Source organism: Vanellus vanellus (genome assembly GCF_965231255.1).
Source record: "Vanellus vanellus genome assembly, chromosome: 1".
Classification (NCBI taxonomy): domain Eukaryota; kingdom Metazoa; phylum Chordata; class Aves; order Charadriiformes; family Charadriidae; genus Vanellus; species Vanellus vanellus.
The window spans coordinates 25919706-25944387 of record NC_138905.1 but is presented as its reverse complement, the minus strand read 5'-3'; the positions used below and the strand labels follow the sequence as shown (position 1 = coordinate 25944387).

General features: G+C 42.2%; 1 protein-coding gene across 1 annotated transcript in view; it reads left to right on the top strand.

Moving 5' to 3' along the window:
- Positions 1–374: 374 nt before the first annotated feature.
- The window catches only part of PTPRZ1 (protein tyrosine phosphatase receptor type Z1), a gene marked incomplete at its 5' end in the record, with an annotated part of 151248 nt that continues 126940 nt past the window's right edge, over positions 375–24682 (top strand). The window contains one exon of the mRNA XM_082486705.1: positions 375–432. Coding sequence (XP_082342831.1) covers positions 375–432 — 58 coding nt within the window. The remainder of the gene's footprint in view (positions 433–24682) is intronic.

Genomic DNA, 24682 nt, shown 5'->3' with positions numbered 1-24682 from the left:
CCGCCCTCCCCCCCCCCCCCCTACACACACACACACGCAGAGACATACACATCTATCGCGCACACGCACCCACCCTCCCGCACTCAGCCCCGCGCTCCCCCGCAGAGGCACCCGCGCCCCCGGGCAGCGCGGCCCCCGGCGAGCCCCCGCCATGCGCTGAGCCCCGGCCCCGCCAGCACCCACCGCCGCTGATCCCGCCCGCCCGCGGCGTGGGGGCGGCCGCCGGGCGCGGCCGCGGCGCGGAGCCGGCTGCCCAGCGGGGAGAGAGGTGCAGCTGCCCGGGGAGGCAGGCGGGCAGGCAGGCGGGCAGGAGGAGGCTGCGAGGCAGTCGGACAGGCAGACGCGGGGGGGGAAAGGCAAAGGACGATTTGGACATGCTCATTCTCGGGCGCTTGGTTGCCTGCATCCAGCTCGTCTGCGTCCTCAGAGTGGGTGAGTGATATTTTGCATGAATTCATCTTCGGGTTTTCCCACCAACTTTTCTCCCCGGGTTCCGTGGTTTTCTGTTTTTTGGGTTTGGGTTTTTTGGTTTGTTTGTTTGTTTTTTTTTTTTTTTTTCCTCCCTCGCATCCCTTTGGCTTAGAGCTGCAAGGTGCGACGATCACCGGCTGTGCCACGCCGCGGAAACGCGCTGTCAACACCGCGGGTGGGGAACGTTTCTCCTACCCCTTTTTTACCTCCAGCCTCCTGCTGCCGGGCTCCGCGGGTGCGCGGCACCTCCACGCCACCCACGGCTTACTCCGGGGCCCGGGGGGCTCCCCAGCCCACCCAGCCGCTGCTCCCACAGCCTCCGAACCTCCCCCTCCTCCCTGGGTCTGGGCGCGCTGGGCAGCCCGCACCCGCGGGGGAGTGGGTGTGCACCCGTGGCAGGAGGGAGAGAGAGCATCCCTGCCAAGCAGGGTGGACATCGAGCTTCTCTGTGGGAATGGGATAAGAAATTTAACTTTAGCCTCTCGCATGAGCTGGTTCGAGGAGGACCAGGGAGGGATGCAAAATTTCGGTGTGTCCCCCCCAAAAAAAGACTCGTTCTCCACGAACGGGCGACGGCAGTGACTGCCCTAAACCGGGGTGTAACTGCTGCCTGGCAAAGCAGAATACAAGTCTTCCATTCACGTGGGACACCGCATACAGAATATGGATTCGTGTATAGATTTTAGTAGGGCTACTTACATAACCGAGTTAATTTTCAACTCATTCAGATCTGTGCAATTGGAGCGCATCCTAAAAGTCAGGCGGTGCTCTGTTGTTCGGTATGGGTGTTTTAACCAGCGTGAGTCGGTTGATGCTGTTCAAAGTGCTGCCTTAAATACTTTGTCAAAAAAATACTAGGAGCTCAAGTGATGGGTTTTGTATTTGATTGAATGATCATTTTGAATTTATAAGCTTCTCTCGAGTAGATGACTAGAAAATATTACTTGTTCACTTGTGTTTAAGTATGAGGAACTTAAGAGCTTCAGCCCATGATGTTCAAAACCAGTTTTACAATATCTCTCTCGTGATAAAGTAGGCACTAACCTACATTTTTCACCCAATAGGTGGTGCTGCTTCTGAAACTGTGAAGCTCTATAGACAAAGATCGGTGTTAGGTTACTCGGAGCGAAAGCAATTTCGTACCAAGTTCTGCTAGTCAGAGGAAACTGCTTTTTAACGTTTTGCCACGTGAAAAATATTTTTGCCTCCTTTCTGGAAGTATAGTGGAATAATTCAACTACAAATGTGATGAACGTAACTGACCTTTCATTAAAATGTATGATGTTTATAAGGGCGTGAATAGCACTTTAATGTCACTTTTAAACTAACCTATTTCTAAAACCAGGGTACTTATTCTGATATAATTCCCTTATATTGGTTTGGCAAAGAATGGCCTGTTGTAAAACTCTTGATAAGTTTTCATAACATCTTTCTTATGATGCCAATCAGTTTCCTAATATCAGAGGTACTCCCAAGACTGTTTAAAGGACAAAATTGGCAAGTGCTTGCGTATGTGTGTGGAGGTATATGAAAATGTGTGAGTACAGATGAAGTATACCATGGAGTGATCATAATGTAATATGACACAGTTCAATTTTGGGGACTAACTTCCACGATCCTACCACACTGCAAGCAATGCAAGACATAAATCTGACTTTTCCAATGAAACCGATGTTTTTTCAATATTTTTTAATCATTTCATCCCGTGTCTTTTTAGAAATAAAGTGGGTTTGTATAATGTAATATTCAAATACATGGTTTGCATATGTATGTTATATTCATGAATTTAGAAGGTCTGGCAGGATGGGAAAACAAGGTGTTTTACTCACACATGAGGTATAGTATAAATGCGGCTACTTTTTTTTTTCAAACCTGACCTGAAGGGGACCCCCTTTCTAGATGTGATGGATGATTTGGTCTCAATGGTGGTTAATTCGGAAGACTCATGAGCCAGACTGCTCAGTGTGTTCGACAGCATGATTGTTCCCAAGAAATAATGCCCTGTACAGGTTATTAGGCAGATTTAATCAGATTTCATTTGCATATGCTTGTCTTTGAGTATCTCTCCATAACTAAACATGCTCTCGTCTGATAGTATTAGTTCATAGGAGTAAATATTTTGTTAGAATTTTGACATTATTTCCTTTTGTTTTCTCATTAAAAAAATTTAAAATAAGTGATTGCATCCTACCAGTGTGCGGTTCCTAGGGTGAGAGAGGAGGACTGGGTTGGACAGGCTTCCCAGTGGGTGTTTCTGGTACAGAAGAAACCGTGTCAAACCAGACCTGGGGCTCCATGAATGGGATGTTGCTGAAGAGCATGGCAGTCTGCCTTGGCCTTCTGGAGACTATGTGTACTAGTTTGAGGCTTGGCAACATGTCGATCCCAGCCTCATTTGCCTGTAGTTTCAAAAAAAATGTTGTTGAGTTCTCAGCTGGTCGTGCACAGAGCTCTACAGGAGGTCCTTCCTAATGAATCTGTTTGGGAGGTTTGCAGTTGCCTCTGGGAGATGCGGCAGGAAAATCTCAGTCTCCTCTGTGTTCAGAAAAGACAAGGTGGCCAAATCAACCTCACTGAAGAAAAACCTGTTAGAGCAGACAGAAGCAAAAAGTTCTTTTGGGAATGACAAGACAGTGACAGCTCGTTCCCTGCGTTATTGAAGAAATGCTTAGGGGCTTGATTCTAATATCCCTGCCGAGATATGAATAGCACCTTCCTCCACTGCGTTCCTGAAGCCAAGTACTGATGTAATTACTTACGGAACGGGGTATTATCTGAGTATTCTCAGTGAGTGCCATTTAGTGAAGTTCAATGGAACTACTTGTGGCGTGAGATGCTATTCAGTCACAAGTAAGGGCACATGAGAAGGTCCGTGTCATTATCTGTGGACACTACTTTGTACTTAGAATAGAGATTTCCTATGGAGTTCTTTCTTTTACTTAAAATTGAGAACACTCTGTGGACGGCTCACTTGCTTTTTTACAGTTTTATTTTAAATGAGAAATATATGAATCTACAGTTACATCTATTCAGTGTTTATCTCAGGCTGAAGGTATTCTTTGAAATCCTGCCCTAGCTTACCGATGTGTTCCATATAACCTCCTGGAAGTCAGTGGGGTGTGCCCTTTTTGTAGCTTTTGTCTCATTGTACTTACGAAAAAATATCTGGAGTCTTTTCAATAAGTAGACTATGAATCTGTGTAGGCAAGAAAATGTTAATAGGAAAAGGAAAATGTTTTAACAAATTACATTATAATTGTGGCTAAATTTGAATTAAAGAGCTGTAAATATTTAAGCAAGACTTAAAAAATATTCCCTGCTCTCACTAGCAAAACGTATGGGTAATTTCCCCAAATAATGTAAAAAGTCTCTCCAAAAGTAGCTCATCTACACCTTACTACTATCACTGTCTGACCTCAGCCAGGGTTTTGCCTTTCAGAATGCAGCTAATTAAACTATGAATTGTTTAATTAGTTGTGTCTCACTTGAATTTTTCACTGTCTAGAAAAGATCTCTCACTTTTAGTTTGTTTCTGGCATCCCAGTACCATGAGTGTATGCACCCAAAATTCATAACATTTCCCTAAATATTCTAATTTTTATTATACAAGTGACATCAGGACTGTATTTCCAAGCTAGCAGAGAGCATACATCTCACGACCAACAAGAAAAGCAACTTCTCTGTGCACTTTATTGGATGGCCCCAACTATGAATAATGAGAACCTGCAGGACAGCACTGGCTCAGCTTTCTGAATCCAATCACACTTTCTGTTCATTCTCATGTCCGCACGTTTCGATTCAGTGAGCCCTTAGACTGTTAAAGGACTGTGGGATCAGATCCTTCTGGTTTTGCACTAACCTCTTATATTGACAGGATTTTTGTAGGGCAGATATTTGGCATACTTCAAAGTCAATTACATCACAATACTATTACTGTATATTTTTTTTAGTGTTTTAGTGTATTTTACACGTAAGATGACATGTTCCCATGGATGATGATACAAAGTTCCCGTGGAGAAATTCAGTCCTGCCATGTCTAAAATATAAGAGATAAAACCAAAATAAAAATTCTAGGACTGTTTAATCATCTATTTTAACCATCTATACTATAACCATCTATACATTTTGCATTTTTGTACCATAGAGACTGATATATGCCAAAATCTATGTATACAGTATAGATTTATTTTCAGTTCAAATACTGGCAGGTATGAAAAGCCGTGCACAAATTAATGACATTTGAAAAGTTAATGTCAGTGTAACCTAATATTTATTCAGCACAGTAGTCTGTGGGACATATCTGAGATAGTTAAAGCTGTACTTTGCGATGTTTATTCAATACAGTGCGTAAGGAAAGCTTTCTAAGTTGTATTTGGCATTACTTCACCTCTAAATATACTGTTCTATCTGAATTCCTGGAGAGAAACAAAATAATACACACAAAATTACAGCGGTAATTTGAAACTATTCTCATTATAATCTGGATTATAAATCAGGATGTTAATTTATGAGTGTAGGCACTTGCCCGTTTCTTAAGGAAGGCGGTTTCCTTCATTTTCCGTGCTCGTCGTTGAAGTGGTCACTGCCCGCTATGAGCTCTCTAATTAGGAATTGAAGGGTGAACAGATTCTGCTCTTTCGCTGACAATTTCAATTCCTCTTCAAACGTGCCGGGCTTCTCAGTATTCCCTGTAGGGCCTGGAAGTCTGCGGCAGTTCCGGAGCCCCCTGCTCCCATTTACCAGCTCGATTCTCACAGCTTCGTGCACCATTTATGTGGCTTTCCTGTATGAGACATCCTTTGGCTATTCAATAAGCTGCTTTTCCCATAAAGACAAAAGTTACCTTTTTGAATGCATGTCAAGGCTCCTGCATTAGAAAGATAAATCAACAGGAAGAAAAGGACTTACAGTATGAAATAAACAAAATCCACTAAATGAAAGATAGCAAATTTTTCAAAGAGGCCGGGACTGCAAATGAAACTTGGCTCTGGCAGGTTGTTGAGGAACTGTTGGCAGCGGAGTGCTTTTGTAGGAAGGTGCGGTGCAGGTCGCATACAAACGACTGATGTCGGTCAGTTCGGTCTCAAGGCTCAGGTGGAAATAGCTGGGGATTTTAGAAACGAGGTGAGGGTTTATTTTACTTATTTTGCATTGCTGGGCAATGTTGTGGCACTGTCTGATTGAGGTGAAATAATAGACTTCTTAAGAAAAATGGGCACTGTGGAAAAGTGTCATGGGTTATTCTAGATGAGGCATGCCTCAGCAGCTCCTGTTGCCTTCTGCTTCTTGCTCATACTTGGACTTAGCTACTTCTGGTGGATCAAAAGATACCTATATTTCACGCTAGAAATCAGTATTTTTCATTACTAATCAAAGACTCCAGGAGCTATTGTTTGAGTTAGCTCATTTCAGAAATCCTTATTCTGGTAAAAGTCCCGTGAATGACAAAAATACTATGCTACATCTGACAAGGAAAGCTCAGCACTGAAAGTAGGACGCCGGTGGAACTTAGATGCCTGAACCCAACATTTTAATTAAAAGGGTCCCTGACTCGGCTAGTACCTTTTGGGGCTCCCGGGGAAACTGTCAGGCAGGCACAGTTCCTCTTCTGCATGTGCCTTACCTGACCCTATTACGTGCATCTCGGTGCCTCTGACCCTATTATGTGCACCTCAGTGTCTCCTAAGTTTAGTTGGGATACAAACCCGAATGTTCTCTCAGGTGGCTTCCCTCATCTCTAAGTCAGTAAGGCTTCCCTAAATAGATGCTGACAGGATCAGGTGCCTTCATCTGACTGCTGCTACTTCTGTTTGAGACGGAGGACGAGGCGATGGCTGTGCCTTCTCCTGTTGTCGCCCAGTGATTGAAGTGTTTTACCAGGGAAAGACAGAAGAGGGAAGACCTGTTCTGAGCTAAAGGGATTTGAACCTAAATCTTCCATCTGCAAACATTAGGTTTTGTCAAATGAGAGGGCTCTTCATACTTCTTCTTTAAAATGAAGCGTTTTGGCTTAAAAAAAAAAAATAATTAAAAAGGTGAAAGGCTAGGAACTGCAGAGAAGGAATAGGGAAAAGAACAAATAACATCAATTATGCCACAGCATGAAGTCATGGCTAACCTACTTAGTTATTGTGTATGCTGATGTTCCCCTTATCTCTGAAAGGGCACAGCAGACTTGGAATAGAGTAAGAGAATGGGAACAGGGAAGATAATGGCTATCTGTTTTCAGGAATGACTAAATAAGCTAGGACTCCCTGTCGAGAACAAAGTCAACTTGAGAGTTTGTTATATAGAGCATTATAAGCTCACAAATGATGGGAATAGAGTCTTCACTTACTCTTCCACTGTAAGAGCGAGGGGACAGCAAATGAAGGCAGAAGGAGCCAGATTTAAAAATAAATAAAAGGGGAGTTATGAAGTTCAACAAGGACAAGTGTAAGGTCCTGGGAAAACATAATCCAGGACTGCAGCACAGGCTGGGATCTACCCAGCTGGGGAGCAGCTCTGTGGAAAGGGACCTGGGGGTCCTGGTGGACAACAAGCTCAATATGAGTGAACAGTGAACAGTGCTGCTGCAGCAAAGAAAGCCAACAGGATGCTGGGTTGCATCAACGAGGGCATCGCCAGCAGAGAGAAAGAAGTCACTATCCCACTCTACTCAGCGCTTGTCAGGCCACACCTGGAATACTGTGTTCAGTTTTGGTCCCCACTACGCAAAAAAGATGTGGACAGGCTGGAGAGGGTCCAGAGAAGGGCCACCAAGATGATCAAAGGACTGGGAAGCTGCCATATGAGGAAAGGCTGAGAGAACTGGGTTTGTTCAGCATTGCAAAAAGGAGGCTTAGGGGTGACCTTACCATCATGTTCCAGTAGTTAAAGGGTGGCTACAAAGAAGATGGAGACTCCCTTTGTACAAGGAAAAGCTGAAGGGTAATGAGTACAAGTTACTCCTGGGGAGATTCTGGCTGGACACAAGAGGAAAATTTTTCACAATGAGGACAATCAGCCATTGGAATAGTCTCCCCTGGGAAGTGATGGATTCCCCAACATTGGAGACTTTTAAGACTCAGCTGGACAGGGTGCTGGACCATGCTTTTGCCCGGAAAGGTTGGACCAGAAGATGCCTGAGATCCCTTCCAACCTGGTATTCTCTGATTCTATCATGACTCTATGGTAGTTCTTCCTATAACAGGTGATAGACCTGTGAAACTCTGTTGTAGGTTGCTCTGAGAGCAAAATGTTTTTTTTTAGAGGATACTAGTTAAACTCTTGAAAGAGAAACCTACTGAGGGTTGCTAAGCAGATGGAAACCACATCCATTTCAGGAATTTTTGGAGCTGGAAATAGAGCCTGGGAGGGTTTGCAAGGAAATTTTCAAGCATATCACATAAGTTTGCCTTTTTCTTACTGTTCCTTAAGCATCTGCTTCAGGATTTTGGAGGCAGGACTCTGAGTAGGTAGGAAAGTACAGGAAGAAAGGAAGTGTGAGTTCTTATGCCTGCTCCTCAGTATTTTGTTATCTACTTGGTGGATACAATGCATAAATCACTACCGCTACCTTTCTTTGGTTGTGCTCTAAAAAGAGCAGGTTTTGCTCGTTTATTTGAAAGTTGCAGATACTTCCTCTCAGAAGGGGATTCTAGACTGCACTTCTGAAGAACCCAACCTTCCAAAAGTGGGCAGAGCTCAGACGTGTTTCCACCAACTCAGCATTTGCATCAGCGGTCCTGGTCAGGTGAAAGCCATTTGGGCAAGCCAGTGGCTCATTATTGCACTCAGCTGACTAACTCACTTAAAGACAGTGTAGGAGCCTGAACTTTGAGGCTCTGGAGCCTACTGCTAGCGTGTAACAGGTGGGTGGTTCAGCTAAATGCCATCTTGCACCTGGGCTTTTGTCTAAGTCAGGTCTCCTGCATCCATCATTTACACCATACCTTCAGATGCAGTAGCTAAAAAACGGGCTATAGGTGGCTTGGCTGCTTGGCATATAAAAAGCAATATTTACTTCTCTAGTCTTTTATAGTGTCCAGTTAGGCGCACGAGGTAACATGATTTTTTCCTACAACCCTTTATGTTTCACTAAACGTAAAGACTGTAGTTACCTGGAAAAATCTGTGTGACGTTGAAATATTAGAGATCCCACCGTGCAGATAGCATTCAGCAATTTACATTTCTGAAAGAAGATACTATGACTGCTCACCTGACTACTGAGAGATTGCATTAAGAGTTTCCAGGACCAGTATGTCTCTTAGTACTTTGGCTCTGAGTCGTCATCCTCATTGCCAAAAGATTTCTGCTAAATACTGGATTACTTAAAAGCTGAAATAGAAAGCAGGTAGCGTTTGAAGAGGTGTTCGTCTGCACTGTCTTATTTATCTGTTTGCGGAGATAGGATAACAGTAAAAGCAGTGAAGAGTTCATTGAACAATAACATCAGAAAGGGTGAAATAACAGACATCTAGAGTACTTTGTGTTGAAGTCGTGTTACAAAATTGGTCTTCGAAATGCTGTAAGTAAAGGATGTTGCATAAAAATGAATGGAATCAAATGTATCTTAGTGAATGAAGACATTTATTTCTGCAAGCGCAGAATCTGACAAAGAATTTCTAACTCATTTAAAATTTCCTTGGAACTCATGACAAGTTCTTTAATCATGACGGGGTTGGGTTTTTTTTGTTTGTTTTTTTTTTTTTTTTTATAAGCTATCCAGGCCAAATTCAAATTTTTCCTAAACTAAGTGAAAGGATTTAGTGACTTCCTTGAGATTTAGACTGGCTTGTACTATAATTCTTCAAAATACACTTTTCCAGATATAATGCTATTTCTCAAAGCTGTCAAAGCCTTGGGAAAGAAAAAATTGCAGTGTTCTGCAGGGGCAGCTTATACTTAAGAAACTGAAAACTTTTTGAAAGCTAAAGGAAGTATTTTGAGGAAAAATTAAGCCTTTAAAATCAGTGTTTAAAAAAAGACTTGACTCTTCAATTGCTTGATATGCTGAACTCCATGATTTCAGCAGAACTTCCCCAAAAGAAAAACATCTGCTTGCTTAGACTAGATAGCTGATGATCAGAGCAACAGCTGGCTTTTACAAAAGTGACCTTGTATTACTCCCGGTGGTTTGTCTTCTAGCTCCTTCCCTAAGCTGACCGACTGTGTTTCATTAATTTCTACCCATTTAGAAAAATCATTTTGTTCCAAGTGCGTGTCAGTTGTTTCTAGATTTTTCTTTCGTAACTCTTATTCCGATAGGTGTGTGTAAGTGTGGTAATTAACAAATTTGGCAAGCTGGGACTTCCTGGGAGGCTAAGGAGCCTTCTGCCAGCCCCCTGGAGCACTGCTCTTAGGTGTGTGGGACGTTTCAGGGGATGTGGTGCGCTTATGGCACAACTCATCTGCCCAGAGTTTGGGGCGAGTCCTGTGTGGTCTGTGCCTATCTCCTTCTTTGTAATCTTTGCTTTTTGGACAGTAGCTTTGCATTTCCTGTATCTTACCATGTTGCAGAAAAATCCCAAGAAAACAGGTTCTCTTTGGATTTGTTTTGTTGTGTTGGTTTTGGTTTTTTTTTTTAACACACTTTAGGTTTGTGTTAAAAAAATCTGAATTGCTGTAGATACGCATATCACAGCAGAACTACTTCTGGCTCATATCGGTGGAACTGTGTGTGAGTAAATCCTGAATAAGCATCAAGGAGAAGTAGATCTAGAAGAGGTATTAAAGTTTTAGGATAGCGCTGACACAAAACTAAATGAATATAAACTGGCAATGCGCAAATTTAAGCTGAGAGTTAGAAGAAGGTTCCTAACCATTACGGCAATGGGATTTTGGAAAGGCTTTCCAATGGTAATAGTAGGAGCAAAAAACATTGATTTTATTTTTTTTTTTTTAGAGAATAGAGTACTATGTTTTTTCGTGTGGCTCCTGCAATAGGAGAGAACCCCATTGATGGTCTGGGAGTCCCTGTCAGTGAGTACCATGGTACAGTTTCGACTGTTCTAAATAAGGAGACTGAGCAGTGTGCCCGTGTCTGTGCCCGCCAGCTGCCCACAACATAACCCCATCCTCCTGACAGACTGACGTGTTGGTAAGCCGAGGTGCTGGGGACCAAGAGGTCACTTAGCATTTCTAGTACCGCTCAGCATTTCAAACTCCACTAAGTAGTAAAACATCATAAATCTGTCCAGGAAAAGAAAGAATGTCTAATATAAAGTCAGGAGACTTAAAAATATACATTTTGGGTTTAATTCCTGTATTTTGAGGCTGTCGACGGTTTGCTATTTTAAATAAGATCGCTTGTTCAAGCACAATTTAAGAAACCAACTTTAAAGAAAGTATTTGAAGTGTCATGTGGTTGTATGACTTCGGGAGCTAGGGGGTTAGTTAAAATGCGTGCCATTAGAAGATCTTTGAGAACCGGCAGCGCTCTCGCTTTTTCACGATACGACTATAGGAAATTTCAATTCATTATATTTCAGTGTTAGATTTTACATGGGCTGAATTCTGAGAATATTCTCGGGCTCATCCGCCCGTTTCTCGTTAATCCTTCCTACGTCCTCTTCTCACATTCTCATATAAATGGTTTGACCTCACCAACAGCCCCGTTAACTCTCTTCTCGTCACATGCACGTTTCTTCAGAGACACGGGCAGTTACATGTTAGTCTACTAATGTAAAATTACTCCTGCAACTTTGTAATGGTCCTCCTTTTAAGGTGTAATTCTTACATATCTGATACATTTCCTCTTCGCTGTTTCTTCCCATATTTTGTATTATCACTAACTTTCTCCCTGTGTGTATTTGGGATGAAGAAAAAGGGTTTCATGTTTTGCTTACTGCTTTATCTGTATGGTAAAAAAACCTCAAACACATAAATCTGTATAATATGTATTAGAACTAACCAAACAGTGGATAAAAAAAATGTAAATTCCTTTTTTTTTTTTTTCTCTGTGAGTTTTATTTTCTGCATAGTTGTCTAATCACTTGGTCAAAGGATTAGTTTTTGGTATCTCTTGATGAGAGAGAGAAAACAGATTTCTATATTTAACATATATATATTTGAGCAGAGGTCAAGTCAGTGTTACATTCAACAGAATTCGCTCAGGAACACTTAGACTAGAAATTATTGTTTTAATCCATTAGTGAAAACTGCATCCATACAAAAAGATTCTGGGAAGCTACCCTTTAATCTGAGTATTTTTCAGTCTCCTCTGATTTGCGCTGTCCACTGTGGGATTTGTAACGTGTGAATCGGCAGAGAAAACATGTTTCCATGTGGCGGTATTCTTCCCTGTCTGTATGGGAAATTCCAACCTTTTTGTGTGAGGTGATAAGACTGTGACACAAAATCTGCTAAAGATTTGTCTGAGTGATACCTGTACTCATGGAGGGAAAGATGGTAACAGGAACAGATATATACTGTTCATTAGGCATACGTGCACGTCTTAAATGATCTGATTAGCTTTTGCAGCTATTTAAATGTTTACAGTAGGAAAAGAGATTCATCATATTAAAACAAATTGCAAGTGCAATTTAGAGCAGATTAAAAATATCTTTATTGCCCTGCTGAATGGGAGAAGACAGATTCAGCTAAATCAGATGAAGCTCATAAGGTGGTGATGCATAATGGATAGTTTCAGGTTATGTGCAGCTGAATGAAATAGAAGAAAATGGGTATCAAGCAATGTAGTCTTGTTTTTGGTGAATAAGGTAATATGAATTAATCAGTTTTTTCTAACATGATCTACACATTCATAGAATGGCTTGGGTTGGCAGGGACCTTTAAAGGTCAGCTAGTCCAATCCCCCTGCAACGAGCAGGGACATCTTCAACTAGGTCAGGTTGCTCAGAGCCCTGTCCTACCACCTCTCTGGGCAACCTGGGCCAGTGTTTCACCACCCTTATTATAAAAAATATTTCTTCTTTATATCTCATGTAAATCTACCCTCTTTCAGATTAAAAGGTTACCCTCTTTCAGTTTCTTATAGGCCCCCTTTAAGTACTGAAAGGCTGCAGCATTCTATCACAGTTATAAACAGTGCACTTGAATAAAACCGTAATCCAGGTTTTCGTGGAAAAGTTGCAATTATTGAAGGGGGGTTGGTTTGTTAGTTCAAGGAATTCCTTGGATGTACAAGAGTTTTTCTATACATGTGAAACCCTGGTCCCCTGAGATCTGCTGTTCGCTTGAAAGCAACAGGAAATTTGGCCCACTCAGAGTAGCTTTACGGTTAAATCAAAGAAGACGTGTAGTCACCTTGCAGTGGAACTCAAATTCTGGGTTAGGCATCCTGCTTGTCGTGTACAGAACACGAGAGTTGTGGGCACCTAGACTGGGTTTCATAGCAGCCAGCATGTCCAGTGCTGGGACATGCAAGCCTGGCTGGTAAAATAAAGATCGGTGTAGATAAGAAAGTATAAAAAAGTAACAAACTGGGAAGGGCCTCTTTGGGCCACACATTGGGATTAACTATGCTGAAACATCTTGTTTAGAGGGCTAGACCTGACAAAAAATATCTTGGGATTCAGAATTTTTGGTCTTACTACTCCTGAAACAGCCGTGAGATGTTGATACTGGAGGTTTCTCATAATCATCTAATAGTACGGCATTTGCCAAAGAAACAGGAGATGGCAATCCTAAACCTTTCCCATGTAAGAGGGTTTGAGCCACAGCTGTGGAGAGCAGTGTTGTCCACAGGATGACAGAGTGCAGCAGTTGAGGATGGGCAACGGTGCTGATCCATACCCAGGCTGAAGATGGGAAGGTGGAAAGGTTTGAAAGAGAAAACCTAACTATCCAGTCTAATGGGCGAGATAAGGTGGTCCAGCGCAGCATTTCCAGGTGCCAGACTAGATTTTCACCCTCTTTTCTTCACTATGCCCCCGCTACCCTGCCCCAGAAGCAGCAGCTGCTGCCGTGTGCCAGCAGCAAATCTCTAGCCTCCTCCTACTTCTGCCGTGGCTCCCCTCCATGTCCCCCCCGCCACGTCCCCCCACATCACTGGCTCTCTGCTGGGACGGATGTAAATGTGGACGAAGGCATTTGGCTGCAGAGGCAGCCTGTAGTGCTGGAAGGGCCACTCTGTCTGCGACGGGGGATAGGAGACAGGCCAGAAAATGTGTTCTCTAGGCTGGATTGAAGCCATGGGTCAGCAGTTGGACCATGCTGGGTTCTGTCTCTCGGTGAAAAGAGTGAGACGTGGGGTTCCAGTCCCTGTCAGTTTGATTATTTCTGTCTTTTATCTAGCCGCTATCCAATGTAAGAAACGCCAGGATTTCTGTTGTCTCCTGTAGTTTTGAAACCTGCCGAAGAATGCTACTGCATCTCTTGGATGGGTCGGTCTGATGCTTATCTAGGTCTTCTGGACATCTCTGAATAGCCACCGACTTACCACGGACCCGTGAAGCCTGTGCATCTTTCAGCCTTGGACCAGTTCCCGGTTTTGTGTTTTTTTGTTTTTTTTTTTTTTTAATGTTGCAGAAACCGAACCTTTTAGGCACGAAAGCGTAGTGTGTCTCTTCCAGAAACGAAAACTGTGTAGCTGTATCATTAGTCTGTGTAGGAGACGTGTGTATTTGCACCACCCGTGTCGGAATAGCGGGAGGTTTTCTGCCGCAGGCAGGTATGGCAACCGAGTGAGCAACAGCTGCAGCGTCCTGGAAGAAAATACAGCGTGTGCTCCTTTTTGTAGCAAATCAGCTGCTTCAGATGGCATAGAGACAACAGATTCATTTCCCCCGTGAGTCACTAAGCCTCCCTAAAGCCCCATATCTCCAAGGCTTTCAGCTGAGGTGGAGCACATTACACCGCTCCCAATACGGCCAAAACCTTAAAGGCTGAGTCAAACCTATAATTAATTAACACTCGTGTAACACTTAGAAGATATAACTCGCTAGATGAGCGCTAAGGCTGTTGCTAATGATTCTAAATCTGCGAGGCAACTTCCTAAAAACCTTTGAAATTGGCAATTATAATGTTCTGTCTTAGATGGAAACGCTTTGATCGCTCCAGAGCAGGAAATAAATGCGTGACTTAAACTGGAGAGATACAGTGACAGAACAGCGGAAAACGGCTAAATACGCTGGCGTGGCAGAGGGCCAGGGGAAGATTTGCTGTTGCTCCTTCCAAAACTCTATTTGAAGCCATTTCAGTAGTTCTGTATTGCATAAATGACTGTGAAAGTCCTAGGAAGTCTGCGGTTGTGCGTACTTATGGGCTGAAGATAAGACTTAATTGAAGAATTTTACTTTCATGGCCTCTTCACTTTTTTTTTTTTTTTTAATTTCCATGCAATTACAAGGCTACCTTCTGATACAGTGCTAGAAATGAACCTAATGAAAATATTCTGACCTGTCCTGTCTTATGTTCCAACACAGATACTTTAATAAGATCTAAAAAAAAAAAAGCAATTGATAAGATTTAAAAAAAAAAAAAAAGATAAAAATGTGTCTGAAAGCCTATTGTTTCCTGTTCAAGGGTAGGAATATTTTGTAAAGAAACTAACTACAGTCTAGAAGCTTGATTTTGCTGTGGTATTTTCCGAGAGCAAAGTACGTGAAGCTGTGTTCTTTGCTTGACTAGTGCTGGTTGTGGGTTCAGCAATGACATCCACCAAACTGTTGCCCTAACTTACTCAATTTTTCATGAGGTGATTAAAATTTAAGAGGTTCTTTGGTGTCAAGCGGTGTAGTCTGTGCTTGTAAACTTTCTGCACTTCCTCATATAACTTCCAGTTATTCATGGGTAGAAGAAAGAAAATGAGAACATTTTAGGAAAATAGAAAGGTGTTATAGAAAGACTCTGGTTTTAAGGATGTATGGATATTTTTAAGCTGGTGTAGTGCTGTCACATGCAAATAACCTGTTACCTGTTGATGGCATCTGCAGAAACAATTTATTTACTTTGATTAATTGCCTGATAAATTCTCCCTAATAGATGTTTCAGTAAGTGAAAAATACTCTTCAAGTGGCTTCTTGAAGGAACAGCTATCATTGTAGTGATTTTATATCATATAACAAAATAAAGTTACATCCAAGTAAAATAAGGGGGAAAAAATCTATCTCACTGTCCATAAGCTTTCCGCTGAGGGATTAAATGTTAGTACTGTGCCTATTGATGCCATACCAATATACTTGAGAAAGTTTACAAACATTTGAGAAATACATAACTAGTTGTGGGATATAGCCATTTAAATTACACATTATATTTATTCCATTCCGTAGACAGATTAATACTCTAACTGGGCTTTTACACGTGTCGGATATTTAAACAGAAATGGGATCTGAGGTTAAACTGACATGTGGAGACGCTGTATCATCAGGAAATTACTATCATTTATTATTTATGTATTGACGACATCTAAGTGCATTTGTCAGTGACCAGAGTTTCATTGCGTAAGGTACCGCATGAACACAGAGCGGGAATATGACACCCGCCCTGGGGAATTTAGAAGTAAAATAAAATACAGAAAGAGAAGCTGATAGGAGAGAGCAGATGAGAGGAGCTGCTAAGAAAAAAACCCATATATTAGTCAGTATAAAAAGCAGTTGAGTTGATGAAGCAGCAGAATCTGTCACGCCTTTTCTAGCTGTTCCTGCGGGTGAGAGTTTACAAAGAGGTGTTGAACGGGTCTGTCTCAGTTCCTCGTCTGTATGGTAGAGGTAGTAATACTCCACTCCATGGCGTTTTACGTGAACAGGAGCACGTTCGCGTTTCTAAAGCTCTTTCAAGAGAAAAAAAGGTTGGCTCCAAGTCTTATGTTATGGGGCAGAGTCCCACGGAGGGGAAGTTATTCAGGCAGCCTTTGCAGTCTCCGTGGGACCCGGGACGTGTGTGCGGGCAGGTCGGCGTGCAGTCACCTGGAGCCCCTGGGGCAGCCCCTTGCGTGCCATGTAAGCCCTGGGCAACATGCAGAGGTGAGGAGAAGCATTCACCTGGAGACCTAATCTGTTCTCGTGATTCAGTAGGAAACTGAAAATCATAAGACCTGGGAACGGAACCTGACAGCCAGTGACAACTCGAGCATGTCACAAAGATGGTCAGAGGACTGGAGAACCTCTCCTATGAGGACAGACTGAGAGAGTTGGGGTTGTTCAGCCTGGAGAAGAGAAGGTTCCAGGGAGACCTTATAGCAGCCTTCTGGTATCTGAAGGGCATCTACAAAAAAGCGGAGAGGGACTTTTTGTAAGGGCATGTAGTGATAGGACGAGGGGTAATGGATTCAAACTGGAAGAGGGTAGATTTAGATTAGATATTAGGAAGAAATTGTTTACAATGAGGGTGGTACTGGCACAGGTTGCCCAGAGAAGTTGTGGAGGCCCCATCCCTGGAGGTGTTCAAGGCCAGGCTGGATGGGGCTTCGAGTGCCCTGGTCTAGTGGGAGGTGTCCCTGCCCATGGCAGGGGGGGTGGAACTAGATGATCTTTAAGGTCCCTTCCAACCCAAACCATTCTATGATTTTGCCTTCCTTGCCTCAGTTTGCTGTCTGCAGAGCTGAGACAATATCCCCATACTTTCTGAAGTCAGTTCAGGAACAAAAGCACCGCGTAAATAGCAGGGTGCACAGATGGTACAGTGTGAGCAGTGGCGTGTGCGGAGCCGAGGTATGCTGCTTCTGATGACACGATAGCCCTCTCTGCACAAGCACAGCCTTCCTAAAGCTGTATGGCTTCACCTGGGTGAGACCCATTCACACCTGACAGCTTGGGTCAAAACAGCTCATCTGAACATTTATCCTATGGTGGATCCTCTCTGATCATAATCCTAAAAGGAGATTCTTACTCTGCGTGACCCAATGGTACCAGACACCGCGGACTGCAACAAGGGCTGTTACCTCATGGTGCCAGCCTGAAGGTCAGCCTGGGGGAACGTGGCAAAATCTGATAGGCCTTTGCTGTGTAAAACAAAGCTCTAACATCTCCCAAAAGGGGCGGTTATGCTGAAAGGGGGTACCACTGATGCTATTTTATCTAATTGCTGTAATTTAATGTTCGTATGCTGTATATATGCTAGGAGTGTGGTAGGACAGTCATGACATCCTGAAAAGTTGAGTTTTTCTCATGTGTAGCGTTCAGTACAACTCGGGTCCACACATCATGTTTGATGGTGATAATAATAATAATATCCTGTGTCATTCTTCTTCAGATATCATTCTTCATCCTGTGAAGGTGGGCATGTGAGCCTGGGTGTAGGGCTGGTGGCAGCTATTTGCCATTAGCTGCCATCTGAGTTCCCTGAGACCTTGCAACACAGGTTGTCTAGGTGGTCCCTGGAGCCGAAGGAATCGGTGCAGCTTTCCTCCCTTCTGCCCTCCATACTGCCAGGTAAAAAGGGGCTTGAGTCATCCTTCACGCTTCAGTGTTTGCTGCCAGTTACCCCACTGCGATGCCCTGATATATTATTGTTGTCTCCGTTTCTGACTTCAGGGAGGTGGTGCTCTGTATCCCTTACTCGTAATTCGGAAGTAAATGTTGGCTTTTAAGTTGTGGCCACAAGGACAAATACCGACATGGACAAAAGCTTTAAATTGCACAAGCGAGCAGTGGATAAAACCCTACATTTCTTTTTACTCTCTCCTTAAAAGAAAACCCAACCATATGTTAAAAATTAATAAAAGGACCATTCCAGATTTCTGTTGTCTTTCAGTAAATGATGCCTTATGGGGAGAAAAAAAGAAAAAAAGTGGTGAGTCCCACCAACAAGAGGAAAAGTGTTGATGGTAGTTTCCAGAGTCATTCCAGAGTTCATAGAAATCCCACGGGGAGATTAAGAGAAGAAGAAAGCAAATGGAGGAACAGAAGAGCAAAAAAAAAAAAGGGAAAAGGAGAAAAAGGAAGGAGGGAATGAAGATGGAAGGGAAGGAGGAAAGAAGGAGCTTTACAAATGAGACACACTTGGCACTTGTGCAGCTTCTGTTTATCTCATGGTTTTACGTTTGGTGCTGATGCAGTCTGCGGCTACTTGCCATTTGTAACTACTAGAAAAGGAGACTTGGGAAGGGAGTTAAATTACTCCTGCTGTGACTTTTTAGGCATCGCATCACCAAACCCAGAGAGATATGAAATCAAGTGACTGAACCCCAAGCTTTCAGTCTCAGTTGTTTTTAACGACTCTCTTCCACATAGTGAGGAAGATGAAGAGGGTAATGCTACCAATTTAACTTTCTTGGCATCATCACCACAGTGTTCTCTAAAGATACATAGAATCATAGAATTGTCTAGGTTGGAAGAGACCCTTGGGATCATCGAGTCCAACCATTTACCCTACTCTACAAAGTTCTCCCCTACACCATATCCCCCAACACCACATCTAAACGTCTCTTAAACACACCCAGGGATGGTGACTCAACCACCTCCCTGGGCAGCCTGTTCCAATGCCCGACCACTCTTTCTGTGAAAGAGGTATGTAATGCTTCTAGCAAATACATGATGAACGAATTATGGAAAGACACTTGTTGACACTTGCAAGGAGAAGTGATGCAACGAGGAAAGCAGTGGTGGGTTTGGGGAGGGAAGAGACACCACCCCCCTGTCCCCTTACCCGCGCTTCCACACTGCCTTGGCCTCTCTCCGTGGGTGACCCACCACCCCTCCTCTCTTCTCCTGCTCATAGGGGACCTTATGCACTCCCCTTTCCCTCCTTCTCTTCCTCAGCCCCACGTGTGGATGTGACCCAGATTTCCCTTCGGAAAATCTTGTTCATCTAGAGTTCTTGTCTGACAAGGGAGGAGGGAGTCCTGCAAAGCAGATTCTGGGTAATTGTCACTCGCTGCCCGTGGCAAGCATCCATATCTGAGATTATCATTTAAATTCTGTTTATACAACATGCAGTCCCAATGCAGCTAGAGTTCTGTGGATGTTCTGGCAATATTACAAATAAATCATAATAATAGTTGTTAATAAGTGAGTGCTGACAGTGATATTCAGGCCGTAATGACCATTGTAACCTAAAAAACCCCAAGGAGCTTTATTGTTTTCAAAAGAGAAACGTGTGTTCTTAGACTGAAAGGTAATTTGGTTGGAATAGTACATTTCATTTGTAATGAATGCATCCAGACCTAATGCTGCTTCCTTGCACGCTATGCAAAACCAAGATTTGACGGTAAAACTCACTGCTCCCGAGCATGGCACATTGCTGCCTCTATGGACAGAATAGAGTGGTGCATTACAGATCAAACAGGGACTTTGCTCGTTTTCACCAAAATGTATAGACCTTTGGTAATAACTGTTTTTGTGAGGGAATATCTGAAGATGAGTTAAAAAAACCTTGGACTTGAAAGGACTGTGGCTGGGAAGAGTTTTAGCGTGCAAGGGGGAACGGATGGGCTGGTGTGGCATGCAAGTTCTGTAAGTTTAAGTTCTTTTTCAAGGAGATAATATTTGGAAATAAGTTTCAGCTAAAATTCACAATTGTTTTAATTGGAGAAACCAACTCTAAATTCTTTTTGATGCCATATCTGTAACAAGTATTTTAAGAATCCATCCAAGGCTCTAGAAGAAACACATGTATGTTTCATTCACTCTAGAAAATAAAATTGATGTTCTACTTGAAGCTCTAAAGAGAAGACCTTTGTTCTTTTGCCTCCAAGCCAGAATTCCAAGATGGTTGTGATGAATATACTAGTTTTACAGGGGAAGGGGGGGGGGGGGGGGGGAAGAAAGAAGAGAGAAACAAGCTGTTATTTCTTATGGGGAAAAAAAAATATCTAATGTGATTTTGGCAGGAAAAAAAGGCATACTAATGCAAATCCTGATCAAAAGAAATTATTCTGCTCGGTTCTAAACTGTGCCCATACAATTTTTGATGTACATCTGTTAGGCATGATAATTTTCTGACATATATTATAGGACAAATAAGTATGTAAGAATAAGGTGATATTAGGGTAAGAACTAGTATCCAAGAGCTACTCTTGGATTTAAGTGACTCAGATGCTTAGAAAGAAATTAGAAGTTGTTAACTGCTAGTGCAAATGACTGCATAGCAAACTTAATTTGAAGATGATTGTTGGTTCCAAGTATACATGAGCATCTGCTTTCTTTAATATAGGAAAGTATCCATAATATGGCCAAAAATGTGGAGTATTCAATGCTTGAATCATAGAATCATAGAATGGTTTTGGTTGGAAGGGACCTTGAAGATCATCTAGTTCAGACACCCCTGCCATGAGCAGGGACACCTCCCACTAGACCAGGGTGCTCAAAGCCCCATCCAGCCTGGCCTTGAACACCTCCAGGGATGGGGCATCCACAACTTCTCCGGGCAACCTGTGCCAGTGTCTCACCACCCTCAAAGTGAAAAATTTCTTCCTAATATCTAATCTAAATCTACCTTCTTCCAGTTTGAAGCCATTACCCCTCATCCTATCACTACATGCCCTTGTAAAAAGTCCTTCCCCAGTGCTCCTGTAGGCCCCTGTTAGGTACTGGAAGGCTGCTATAAGGTCTCCCTGGAACCTTCTCTTCTCCAGGCTGAACAACCCCAACTCTCTCAGCCTGTCCTGAGAACAGGACATGAGAATCATCTATTATTCAACATACACCAATGTAGCCTTCCAAGTACTATAAAGATAAAAGTAGAAATTAAGATACCAATAAAACCAACAAAACCTTTTTTCCTACAGTTATATTCTTCCATCTCCTTTCCTTCCAGTGCTAATATGGAGTTCATAAGCGACCATATAAGTTTTAGTGAATGAACTTAATCCTAACATAAATAAACTAGTATATTGCCAGTATAAGAGCAGTGAGCCCATTCATTTGGCAATAAGCCGGGCATTGCTGGATAAATTAAAATGCAGCCTTTACATCACTGCCTGATTTAGCAATAAGTTGACATCAAGCTAGCAAACATGCACTAGACAGAGAAGACAGAATGTGATTTCTCCGTGTTAATACTCAAATCTCTCTTTCATTGCATACCTTCATAGTAGGCAGAAGTAATACTGATAGAATTTCCATTATTTACTGAAAAAAATCCTGGTCATGTTAAAGTGTTTGTTTGCACTTACCTGGCATTCAGCATAGATAAGATCTTTCTTCACCCTTAATCTAATTATGACAAAATTAATAATGACAAGCCTTGAGAAAGTCAGTGCGTGACAATTAATAAAGAAGTGGTTTAGATATGAAGAAGTTTGCTCATGACAGGGCTCAGCTGATGAATCAGCAGCACAAGAGGAGTATGCTGAGAAAAGACAACCATAAAGATAAAAGTAAATTATGAAATCTAAATGAGACCCTGGGGACTATGAAGATAACGATGGGTAAATCAAATCTGAGATGTGGGCTGAGGCACAAACGTCTAGGTGAAAAGGGGAGCTTCAATTTGATACAAGAAGAAGGGAATGTTCGAGCAATGATCTGTGTGTTATATGCAGCCTCGGAGAACAATTCATCCATCATTCAGCCCATTGCTGGCAGCTCGCTTTCCCTGGGGAGTTAATTTGATGGCAACAGCCTGCCCTTAGCTGTCATTTTTACCAGGGCTGAGAAGCTTCCTCCTGTCGCACTGAGCTTATTGCGCTCGCCTGACACCACGCGTGCACACAAGTAGGTGTCTGCCTACTCTAGGGTAGAGAGAGCCACTAAGAGTGGGACAGAGCAATTAATCGGACCATTAAAAAAACTCTTGGTCTGCTCCCAAGGTGACCCTATGACAAAGGATCTGACTGCTTTGACGACTGCAACCGTCTTTCAGCCATTGCCTGTATCGATTCGTTGGTGCCACATGAGCCTGGCCTGGCACATGAAGCTATGGGTGCTACCCGCCAGGTTGGCTTTTGCGTGATAAAGTGTATGAAAACAGATTAAATAGAGCAATTAAAACATCAGAAATCTGGTAAGAAGCGCATGTGGAATGATGGTTGACAGGAAGGCGAAATGGACAACTTAAAAGTTAGCAAAAACTAGTTGAAAACTCACAAGCCGTAAAATGAAGCAAAAAAGAAAAGAAAAAAAATTGGAATCAAAGGAAGGAGAGAAGGAAGAAAAGAAACTAGAAGACAGCGGAGTGAAGTTCTGGATTAGCAAAGAACTTCTTCCAGAAGACTTTTTTTTCCCCAATAAAAATTATATTTTCATTTGTACTTTAAGCTCCGCATACACACTGTAGTTTTAATTCCCTTCCTTCTGGAAAGAGAGATGAAACATTTATGTGCTGTTTATGAAAGGTGTGATGACTTCATTTTGATCTTCAGCCCAAGGAGTAAGTTTTGCCAATAAAGAAATAAAGATGGTCGTTCTGCACACTGACCTCGGAAATTAATGGGTTCGGGTATTTATGAAAAAGCCATGGTCCCCTGAGAACTTCATAATGCTACACCTTCCTAATGAAAGCCAAGTTCTCATTTACGTGAAACTTGGAATTTGCAGTAGAAGGCTAGACCTTTATTAGTTTTTTTCTTCCTGACCTCAGCTGCAAGGTGCCTAGGAGGGACACACTGCCTTGGGTCCTTGCCTCTATTGTGCTTCAGAGAACAAGAGCGGGGAGAGTTAGTGCTGATCCATATATTCAAACCATTCAAGCACCAAATATCTTTCCCCTTTGGGATGAAGATTAGAACTTTTCTAGCGTCTGCTTTGATAGAGTTATCTATTTCTTGCGGAATTCAATGACCTGTAACACGTGCCTCATGAGAACTTTCAAAAGGCACCGTTCACACAGATCGTAGCCAGCACACCAAGAAGGGATGTGCCTTACTCCTTCTCCAAAGAGGGCACTTACTTCCATGTGTCATTCTCTAAGAGTGAAAAAAATGTTTATTTTCTCATTTTCTTCTCTTGTTTTGTGTCAGTACACTTGTGCAGAAGTCCGTGGTTTGGAAAGAGGCAGTACTCTTCATAAATTATATATTACTTCAAATGATCAATGCTTGTAGCTTGGAAAATTTGCATTTCCCGTAAATGAAACGGTATATAATTTATATGTTGCTGTTCCCAGCAAAGTTATTTCCTTTTTATGGAGAGACTTATTTTGATGGAAGTCCCTTGAAGCTGATGGCAAAACTGAAATAACAAGTTAATGATATGGACTATCAGAGAATATTGCATGAAGTATTGAAAGCTGAATTGCAGAAAGCTATGTGGATATATGAAATATATGTGTTGTTAGTGGCAGGTATTTACGGACCGAAGAAAGATTTTTCCAGTTTCTTCTGCAAATTTTCGTTTGTTCTATGCATGCCTTTGGACAAAGACCACTTAGAAACTCAGGATTTATGCCTTTTTTGGATGAGTGTCAGAATGCTTGATTTCTTCCCAGATTCATTTTAAGAGCAAAATTTAAGGTACAGCCTCAAGATTAGCTTTGAAGTCCCAGAAGGAGGTGACTACATATATGCACGCATGATTACTGATGTCAAATTAAGGATTTTTTCACACTAGAATTCTCTCACACACAGAATAAATGATTGAATCACGTACTCAGAATAACCAATGCCTCATACTAAATTCTCTTTTTTATTTTACTAAGGAATGTATTTTATTGTTTGGAAATAATTGTTAAACCTTGTATTTGGAGGAGCAGATAATTTAAAGTATAAGGGGTACTTTGCTTTAAAGGAGAATAGGGTAAGGGAAAAGTTTCTTTCAGTACACTTGTGGAAGTTCTGTTCCAAGCTATTTGAACTGAGGGTATTTTAGATAACGTTATGAGATTTTTGTACTCTCAGATCACACTTGAATTTAATAGTCTCAGCAAAATCAGTGGCGAGATTTCCTGTTCCTTTAATGGAGCTCCAGTTTCTTCTGGAGAGGCTTGGGTGCGTAAGGGAGACAAGAATGAGCTTTGTAATTAGAATTGTTACATGATAGTCTGACTTAAAAATAATTCACAGCTTGTCAGAGAAACTAGCAATTAACTCTGAACTCTGTAAAATTTCCATCCTTAAATATAAAAGAGAAATCTGTTCAATTTGTAGTTATCTTGATGGGCTGTAAAAATAGGCTCCAGACAAAGAAAAAAATAGAATTCCTTTCATTAAAACCCATGAATTTTGTTAGCTGGAAAGGCCTTTACTATGAAAATGTTGGTCAACTTAAAACCTCGGCGTGATTCAGTTAGGAAAAAAACCGAATCTATATTTTAGTATTGGAAATTCCTCCAACACGTACACAACAGGGTGACAGGAAGGGTTTTGCAGGAGCAGAAGCTGCTGAGAAAGGTTCGGAAGCCGGCAGAGGGAGGGGTTTGTGGCGGGAAGACACAACAGCAGTTAGCCCTG